Source organism: Pterocles gutturalis, unplaced genomic scaffold (genome assembly GCF_000699245.1).
Source record: "Pterocles gutturalis isolate BGI_N339 unplaced genomic scaffold, ASM69924v1 scaffold35227, whole genome shotgun sequence".
Classification (NCBI taxonomy): Eukaryota; Metazoa; Chordata; class Aves; order Pterocliformes; family Pteroclidae; genus Pterocles; species Pterocles gutturalis.
Window position 1 is genome coordinate 6012 of NW_010113953.1, and position 9785 is coordinate 15796.

Sequence of the window (9785 nt, forward strand, 5' to 3'; positions counted from 1 at the left end):
GGGATGCCTGGGGACACTTTGGAGCAGCAGAAAACCTGAGGAATGGGATGCAAAGAGCAGCGGCTCTGCTCCGTGACAAATCCCAGGGATGCTTTGTCCCTTTCCCTGCGCCTGCTGTTGGGATGGCTGTCCCCAGCATGCCGTCCCCACGTGATAGATGATCCCATTGGCTGCTGGGATGGGGTTTGGTTTGAGTGATTGAGGAAAGCTCTGCTTTTCTGAGACTTTTAACCTTTGGAAAAATGTTTCCTTGAGGATTTGGGGCTGGTTCTGGTCGCAGGAAGCAGCAGGGCATCTCCGTGGAGCTGGGCTGCGCCCTGGGGCTAATGCAATGGCAGGGATGGACAGGAGTGGGTTCCCTGGGGCTGGGGACATCCAGGGCTCTCTCCTCTCATCTTACCCTGCTCTCTGCTTGCAGGTGACCGTTACCCTAGCGCTGGCTGAGGACAGACACCGAGACAGCGGCACCCTGCGGATCCTGGTGCTGCATCCTCCTGGCCGTGGCCGTTGCCCATGGCCTGGCTTTCCCCCAGCCGGTAAAATGGGACCAAAAATCTTCTCTCTTCCTACCAGCGCCCGCTCCCGGCGGGATCGCCTGGCCGGCTCCTGCCCACCGGTGCCAACTCCCTGTCCCACTGGAAACCTCTTTTCTTCCTGGGACGCTGCTGCGCGGTGGCGCCGGACGATGGCTCGGGGCTGCCGGGCGGTTGGACCTCCCCTTAGGACTCGCTGCTAAAACGGGCGCTGATTTTTACTCCAGACTTTGATTTTTTCTTAAAAGATGACTTGGGGCTCACCGGGAACCCCAAAAAATGTGGCTGGGTTGCTGCTGCTGTGCTGTGTGAAGCTCGGCAGCGGCTCTGGGCTGAACTCGCCCATTTGTCTCCATCTCTGTACCCCCAGGGGGTCTATGGTGACGAGGAGAAAGGGGCCACCAAGGTTGGGGTACAATCCCAGGCCCCCCCAGCTCCGCTGTGCTCTGTACTGGCCCCCAGCCTGTCTCTCCCGGAGCACCAGGGCATTTTGGGGGGGTTATGTGCGTGTGTGTGTCCCTGCAAAGCACTTTAGGGTCCCCCAGACCAGGCGTCCTCGCTGGGGACCGCACCGGGGAACGGTGCTGGACCAGGGCTTCGTTAGCCCCGCTCACCCCATTCAGATGTCCCAAAAGGAGCCTGCGGATGGCACCAGTGCACTTTGTGGATCATAACGCGTCTGTGCCCTGGTTCGTGTTAAATCTGTCGCGCTGCAGAGCCGAGCGTTGGGGGATTTATCCCGCAGGATTTATTCCGCAGCAGGGGTGGCAGGTGATAACTGTGTGATTCCTTTTGGGTTTTTTCTTTCCTATTTTTTTGGGAGCTACAAGTGCTGATGGGGCCAAATCCCTGTGCCCTGGGGAAGAGCTCATTGCTTGCTCTGGGCTTGCAATGGCTTTTAAATGAAAATAAAATCAGGATTTTCTAGCACGCCCCTGGCTGCTGCCAGCATTCTCGCTGTGGTGCTGACGTGTGAGCCCCGAAAACAGGGAGTCTGCGTATCCCTGTGCCCGTTCTCTGGCTGTGCCCCCAGGATGTGGATTATGTGGGGACAGCCTTGTCCTTGTGTCCCTTGGCAGGGGGGGTGGTGTCGCCCTCTCCTCTCTTTGGAACAGGGCTGCTGGATTTTGGGGCAGTGTGGCCCCCAATGTCACACCCTGTTGGGCAGGATGGGGTGCTGGTGGGTGCTCAGCATCATTTCTCCACACCAGGGATCCCTGCGTGCCACTGTGGCCATGAGTGGGGACACCAGGCTGGGCGTGCAGCCCTGGCTGGGGGACCAGGGTGGTGGCTTTTGGGAGACACCCAGGGCTGGGGACGCTCCGGGTGTAGGGGACAAGGAGGATTTTTCACTAGGTGGCAGCAGAGACTGCGGGATGTGACGCTAAAGCTGGTGGCAGGGCCACCCTGGGGACAGCGACTGCCTGGGGAGGGTGCTGACCTGCAGCCCCACGCTGTGGGGTAGGGTGAGCCTTCCTCCTCTTCCTCCTCCTCCTCTTCCTCCTCCTCCCTGAGCGTCTGCAGCCTGGCCCACACAGTGAAATGCACGAAAACGGCCCAATGTGAAGGCCACAGCAGAGGTGATGGTGGCTAAATGGGAACCAGGGTGGTGGCACCCTGCACTGGTGTCACCACAGTTGCTTGATTTAACCTTATTGGCCCATTTCTGGGGAGATTTAGCACCCTGGGGTACCAGAGGGGATTTTATTTGTCCACATCTGCAGCCAAACTATCAAAAGCTGCTGCTTCAAAGGCCTGGTGTTACCGGGTCGTTGGAGCCTTTGATTTTGTGGGAGACCCTGCAGAGGAAAGGTGACGTCCTGCTGCTGCCCTGTCCCTGAGGACTCGTGCAGCTCCTGAAATGGGGATTTGCACCACACCAGGAGGGTTTGGGGTTGTTTTTTATCTAAAAACAAGTTGGCGCTAAGCGCGTTCAACCTCAAATTCTTAGCGCATGGCCCTAAGAATGAGGTTTAGAGGTTCAGAATTGGGTTTTTTTTTTTTTTTGGTCTCATGCCCAGCCTGGTGTTTTTTGGGTGCTCCACAGCACCCCATACAAACCCTTGTCCCCGTGCCGAGGCCTGGCCAGGTGTGTGACAGTGGCAATGGCCCACCTCGGCTCCTCTTGGGGCTCTTTGGTTAAAGCCAGCGGTGGGACAACTTGGTGCAGTCAGCTGTTGCAGAGGAGGTTTGGGGGAGCCCCTGGTGTGGTTTGGGGAGGTCCTTGCTGCCACGAGCCAGTTGCAAGGCTCTGGTTTTATTTTCCAGCTGGTGTTTGCTCTCTGGGTGATGCCCTGCTCGAGCTTATTTGCTTTTCTTTGTGTAAAGAAATGCCACGTACGTAAAGCCTCGGGTGCAGGAAACGACCCCGGGTGGCAGCCCTGCCCTGTCCCTCTGGGATGGGGACAAGGAGGGTGGTGTGCCCTCCAGGTGAGCACAGCCCCTCCCCTTATGTCCCCTTGATCAAACCCACCATCCTGCTCTCCTCCCCGGCCCAAATCGACCCGTAAAATTCCAATGAGGAGATTCAATCAGCCCGTGTGGGCTCCTCCCTGTCACACAAGGTGCTGGTGGATGACAATGACAAGCGCAGGGTTTGGTTTGAGTTTTATTTCAGAGTGGCAGTGATGGTGCTCCAGCAAAGTCCCCACAAAATTCCAAAGGGAATCCCCTTCGGCACGCACCTTGATCCCCTTTCAACCGCCTCTTGGGTTTTCGGCTCCATCCGAGTGGTGGAAGGGGTTTTCCAGGGAGGGCAGCCGAAGAAGGAGGGGAACAACCCCGACCCTGTTTTGCCCCACTGCTGCCCGCGTGTGTTCACTTGGGGGTTTTGGGAGAGCCTGGGCCATGGAAGGTTAAGCTTGTCCTACAGCTCCTCACCCTTGGTACGGTGCTGGGTTAGCAACACAATGGGTGGAGAGCTCCAGGTTAAAAATAATCCTTCTCCCTTTTATTGTCCGAGGGTTATATTTCACCTGGATTTCCCTGCTCCAGTTGGCGCGCTGGGGCTGGGGTGTGGTTGCTCTGCTAGACGCCACCTGGGCAACCTGCTCTTGGCTTGGCGTGAGGTTAGAGATTATTCCTTATCCTGCAGCTCATTATAATTTCTATTTTCCCTACTAAGTCGGTCTTTTAACAAGAGGATCTGCTCTGAGATCCCAGCCATCGTCCAGCACAAGAGGAAAAACATTTCGATCAGGAGTGTACTAAGGGCTTCTTGGGATTCCGCAGTTATCTTTGGCTTTTATACCTCAACTCTTGTCCTTTTGTTCTCCCTGGTGTGTTTTTTCAGTCTCAAGTAACAGAACTGGTTTTGTGCTAGAGGAAGCAGCAACTGCCTTGTACACTCTGAGGGCAGCGAACGCTAATGAGGGCTGGGGAGCGCTGACAAACTCTCCCTGAATGGAGACGACCTAAAATCGTAATGAAAAAAAAAACAACTTCAAAGAGTGAGTGTCGCTTTTCATCTCTATTAAGTTTCGTTTCCTTGGTTTGGGTTTCTCAGCTTCCTATTAATCTTCCAGCAGGTCAGAGTCGGGTTTTAATTTGTAGTAAGAGCAAGCAGGGGTGGGGGATAAAAAAAAAAGCTATCACCATTCAGGCTAGGAGCACCTAACTGATTTTCTTTTTTGCCCCGTTCTTTAATGAATCAAAGCATTTCCTCTGGCGTCTTGTCTTTTGACATCAACATCTCAGTGTCAGGTTTTCAGGGGTAAGAAATCCTTGCTGATAAATCCTAGACTGCTCAAATACCACTAGCGGGAGGCACAGATTGGAAATAGCCAAGATAAAGCATTTTGGGCTTGGTTTTAAAGGGCATTTGCTAAACCTAGCTTGGAACAGCAATGCTCGCAGCCAGTTAAACCCACCTTAACGAGGGTGTGTTGCCTGCTGGGCAAAGGGGGAGAAGTCTTTTTAGCAAAACCCATTTTGACCCAGCAATTAGTGTAAAAATTCACCATTGAGAGGATTTACTTGAAAATAAAGTGACTTTTCTGGTTAGAAGTTCAAAGGCCAGAGGGGACCTAAGGCTTTTCCAGGAGAGAAGAGGGTGTTTGGGGGGGGTGTAGCCATGCTGGAGGGGTTACATTCTTCTTCTTTCGGCCAATCCTGCACATGGGGATCTCCTTCAGGCACTGGGGTGCTGCCTCGTGGCCTGGGAAGGCAGTTTTTTTGGGGGGGGGAGCAGCTGAAACTGTATCTCGATCATTTCTGTGCCAGTTTTGTGATGAGAGCTTTCCACTCCGATCTTTTCTGCGTGATGTAGGAGGGGGTGAGGAGCTGCAGCAAAGGCTCCGGCCGGCCCCTGAAGTAGCCCTGACACAGAGCCTCGGCATTGCAGATGACGTACATCCCGCAGTCGTAGCTGTTCTGCTGGGTAGGCGTCTTCTCCTCCACAAAAGTCGCTTTGCCCCCTTTTTTCCCCAAGAAAGCCTCCAATTTCCCCGCCGCTTGCTTGGCATGGGCTGAGTTGCATCTACTGTGGGAATCGTAATGGGCAAAGCATTTTTTGTCCCTGAAATAAACCAGTAAGCTCCAGTGGGTGCCTCCGGCAACCTGGTTGGAGTTATCATTGATAGGCAAGAACACCAGCTTCTTGTGGAGCAGGTCCAGCGGTTGGAGGAATATGGCTAATTCTTCCTGGCTAAGGGCACATTTAATGAACTGAGCCACTTCGGGGCTGATAAAACAAACCTGGTCGCTAAATTCTTGGAACTGGTGGTTGGCGAAATATTCGAAGGCAAAGCCGATGATGTGATCATTAAGCCAGTTTGGGGGTTCCAGCAAAGCGATGTCTGACTGCCTCAGCAAACTGTCCATGTAACTGAGAACAACGGGGTCCATCCTGCGCAGGTCGAGGCCGTGGCGCTCCAGGAGACTTCCTAAGCTCAAAGACAGAAAGGAGAGAAGATGAATTATGGAATTAGATCACACCTGAGACAACACAGAGCACAACAAATATCTTGGTGAGCAAAAGCCCAGGTTTCCCAGACGGATATTTGCAGGACCAGACGAGCAGACAGAGGACATGCAGCTCCTTGTCTGCGGTGGGTTGAGCCGGGCAATTCTGCTGCTCTAGGAGCAGCGCATGGCTCTGATGAGATAAATGTTTCATCGCTATGATCTTAACCTCAAAGCAAAGTGATTTCAAAGCAGTTCCTGCTTGGGAACTGCAGGCACACCTGCTTTGCACAGAAACCATATGCGACCTGGGAGAAGTCAACTGGCGTTCTGGTGTTTCAGTGTTTTACCTCTGCAGCGACCATCACAGTAACTCTCTGCATTGCTGGTTTTTCTTAAATAAAATTCTTTTAGGGTCTGACAAGCAGATGCCAGATGTATGACCTGTTCCAGGAAAACCTGCTGGCCCGCCGGCGCAGGAGGCGAGGTGGCGATGAGTAAGGAGAAACAAAGCAAAACAAGATCACAAACAAACCAGTTCCCTACCATGGGAATCTTTAGGACAACTTGACCGAGCCAGTAGAGATTTCAGTAACTCAAATGCCACCAAAGCTGGATAGCCTGCAAATACCGATCGGTTCTTAGCTCAGGTTTTAACTTGCCAAAATTTTACTCGTAAGAGGAGAAAGCACTCGTGGGTACACTGAGGGGCGAGGATTTTTGCAGGCTTCCACCTGTGAACAGTAGTGAGCGGAAAAAATTTCCAAAAATCTTTTACTGTTATTTGTCCAGGCTGCATTCTTCCCTCTAAATCTGCGCCTGTGTTCCACAAATAAATTCTGCTTGTCCTTAAAAAGGTGCCTGGAAATTCAAGTGGAGCGCAGTTCCCCCCACCCACACATTTGAGGACGTACTCAGGAGACATCGACAGCTCTTCCAGGCAAGACTTCTGCCTCCTTTCTGTTTATCAGCTTCTCTGTGTATCCACTAATTCTGTTTTTTCTACCAGTCGTACAATTCCTGTCTACCATCAGCCCCTGACGCATCTCTCTCCTTGCCAGGACAGGGCTGGAAACACCACAGCGGGGACAGTGGTGACAGTGAGGTTTGGCCTCACCCTTTCCTCATGTGTGCCAAAGGCAGCATGAAAACATCTCAGGATTTCTGAAGGCACCGTGGGAAAACTAATAATGATAAGATCACTTTGAAGTGATTCACTACAAATAAGACACTAATTATCCATTATGATAGGGGGAAATGAAAAAAAAATCACGTTGTGTTGTTTACATGTTAGGAAGAAGTAGATTTGTGCTTGTTGTTGTGATGTGAATCATGAAAAAATCCTTCCTGGCCAGGTATGCATAAATTTAAGAGAGATTTATCTCTAAAAAATCTTGGCAAGGTCCCATCGTATGTGACTTGTAACTAAGCGAGCGGCTGAAGCATGCTGGATGTGTCATACGTCGGAAGGAAGGGCCAAGGGAGAGGATCTGGGGCTGGAAAAAGCTAATAACTATTTGTGTATCGCTGATAGATCCAAGACATGCCAAGCAGCGTGAGTCACCCAAAAGGAAGGGGAGCAGTCGTTGGTATTTATATTGAGCCAAACACAATGGTATTTGGACACACTTCCTACGTTAATGAACTCAAACTACTTCCAAGGTTGTGGAGCAAATCCTCTGCAACAGCCTGCAGGATAAAAACAAAACAAAAAATCCAAACCAAGTCCCAGTGACCAGTTTGCAGGTTTAACAGGTTCGCTGCTGAAACACCTTTTGCATGTGCCTATACAATGCTCCAAATTCTCCTTTTACTGCATTTTTTCTGCTTTATCTTCTCCTAGAGATGTACGAAATACAGCAAATAGCTTTCCAGTCGAGTCCAAATGGGATGACAGGCCAAGGAAAGAAGCGCACGTCCTGCATTCTGTTAATTTTCCCACTCTGCAGAAACATCGTCTGGGTTTTTTATTTAAAAAAAAAAAAAAAAAAAGACATTTGGCAGCTTCCTACAGTCAGGAAGGGAGAATGGTTCTAGCAAAGGCTTAATTGCCACTAGCTACTACTTTTAATTTTATTGCCATCTGGTATTTGTGGAACTGCTTGTGAGTTCTGCAGGATGACTCACCGTGTGCAGCTTAAAGGAAAACCCTTTGTAGGCTCGGCTGCCTTTCAGAGCCACTTCAGGTAATCATCGAGGACCCAGAAAGTGTCATGGAGCTGTGAAAAACCATCAGAGATTGTTTTTTGGGGGAGAACCTTCCCATTAAAGCTCAAGATGAATCCCCAGAGAAGCCGGGATGGGGATCTGAGCACCTTTGGCGTGAAGGGGTGTTGAAATCCGGTTGCAGATTGCAAGCGGCTCTGCTCAAACGCTGCCAGGATTTGCTTCCTGAAGGCTCAGGCACGCTCTGTTCAGAGGTTTTCATAAAAACAGGTCTAAATACTGACTCAGGGCTGGAACATTTGTTGTAGGTTGCCAACAAGAGTCTTGCTCGTTCATTTTGTTTGCATATTAGTAGTTGGAATTTGGGCAAACTCTGTCATCCTCAGCTTCTCGGAGGGATATTCATCTGTTCGTTTTGAGGTGAGAACACCGGGAAGAGAAAAAAGGAGCATTTCAAGAAAAACATCATCAAGCCAACCAAGATGAATCCGCCCCTTTTGTTTAGAGATTTGAAAAAGGGGCCATGTGGCATCAACATGGCAAGACATCAAGTTTCTCTCATCTCTAAGTTATAACAACTGAACAAATAAGCTGCTGTCGTTAGCACAAGTTTGATCCATAAACGGATGGGATTCCTTTATGTCCAGGATGCAAGGCAAAGCCTTCACAGAAAAGCCCCAAAACTTATTATTTTCATGGCGTTAAAAACAACTGCCTTCTGCGTGTAATTGTTGCCTTCCACTCTGAAGGCAGCCCTTGAGAGCCCAGGAATGAAGCTCCCTAGTAATTAGTGTAAATAAGCAAAGAGAGGACAAATTAAGGATGAATCAGGTTCCTAAAGTCTATTTTAATAAATTAAAGGTGCTAAGAACATACCACCCAGTGAATATTTTAAGGTGCCGTGTCACTAAACTCCTGTACAAAATTTAAAGAATATGGAGGCAAATACATAAAGCCACCTGAAAAACAATGATTCAGGCTTTTCTAGGGAAGAGTAGGAGGGACAGAGCAGTTTTTGGCAGCTTGGCTGAGGTCCTTGGAACGATCAAGAGTAAAAGGCCCCATGACTGAACCACCAGACCATTCTCTTTTACTGGAAATGGTTTTTAGACAGGATGTCAGTGCTCTTACTGGCAGCAAGATCAGACAAGAAACATCAATTTCTCTTTATCAGTGTGAGCCAGGCTGGGATACCAGCACCTGAGTCGCCCGACTTATCTGTCTCCTAACATAGTCAGAGAAGAAATTCAAGCAAAATTAAACAACTCAGCCAGAAAAGAAACATTCTCCTCTCTTCTTTTGTTAAAAATAAGCAATCTCTTTGAGCCTATAGATGATAATTTGTGTATGATACAAGAATGCAGCCCATGGGGGCTCAATAGACCCTGAATGGCAGACTTGGGAGAAAACATTCATAATTTCTGCATGCACAGACAATGCCCAAACCTTTCTGTTCCCTGCGAATTCCCCAAACGTGCAGCTGCTCTGCAAAACCAAACTCCAGAACCCTCTGTTTTGTTTTCCAACATCTCAGTAAACTAAAAGGCAGAGGAAGTAAATCAAACACTACTAAATCAAACGGTTTTTGCTCCCCAGGACGGAGTTGACCAAAGCATTAGGTTTAACAGGAAAAAAACCCCAGGAACCTGAACGCCCGAGGACGAGAGATGCCACCGCGACTCTCCCAGAGGTAACGAGGAGAAACCCCTCAGCTTGGATCATCGAAACGGTGTTCAGCTGGATGCTGATGGATCGCCTTCACCTACTTTGAGAAAGAGTTTAGTCAAAAGAGTAGCGGGAAGCGCTGGGAGGGAATGCCAGTTGCCTGACAGATCTAAAAGTCGCAAGAATTCGGTCCTGAGCAGGAGTCCTGTCAGAGGAAGGGCCTGAGGGTGTCATGGCTCTGTGGAGAGAGCCCAGGAGGAGGAGAGATGACCCCCAGCTTCTCCCACCACTTCAGGTGGTGCCGGTTGGGATCAGAGGACGTGAGCAGCCCCCGGGAAGCTCTGGTTTGTCCTGCTGCTGCTCAGGAAATAAATGAGAAGGGAGAGGAGAGGGGAAGGAAGACGAGGAAAAGATGGGGAAGAAGAGAAGGAGAAGAGGGAAGAGGAGATGAGAGGACAGGGCCGGGGCCATGACTAGGGTGGGAGCAGGGCCCAACCGGTAGCACCGCTGCCCGCTCCC

At 50.4% G+C, this 9785-nt stretch overlaps 1 protein-coding gene across 1 annotated transcript; it reads right to left on the reverse strand.

The window, feature by feature from the left end:
• Positions 1-4739: 4739 nt before the first annotated feature.
• SENP8 (SUMO/sentrin specific peptidase family member 8) lies at positions 4740-5416 on the reverse strand. Its single transcript, XM_010074700.1, has one exon. It carries the CDS (start codon positions 5376-5378, stop codon positions 4740-4742), a length of 639 nt encoding a protein of 212 aa, XP_010073002.1. The 5' UTR covers positions 5379-5416.
• Positions 5417-9785: the final 4369 nt, after the last annotated feature.

Excerpts from the sequence above, each read along its gene's own strand:
- SENP8 (XM_010074700.1), bottom strand. The coding sequence starts at position 5,378 with ATGGACCCCGTTGTTCTCAGTTACATGGACAGTTTGCTGAGGCAGTCA.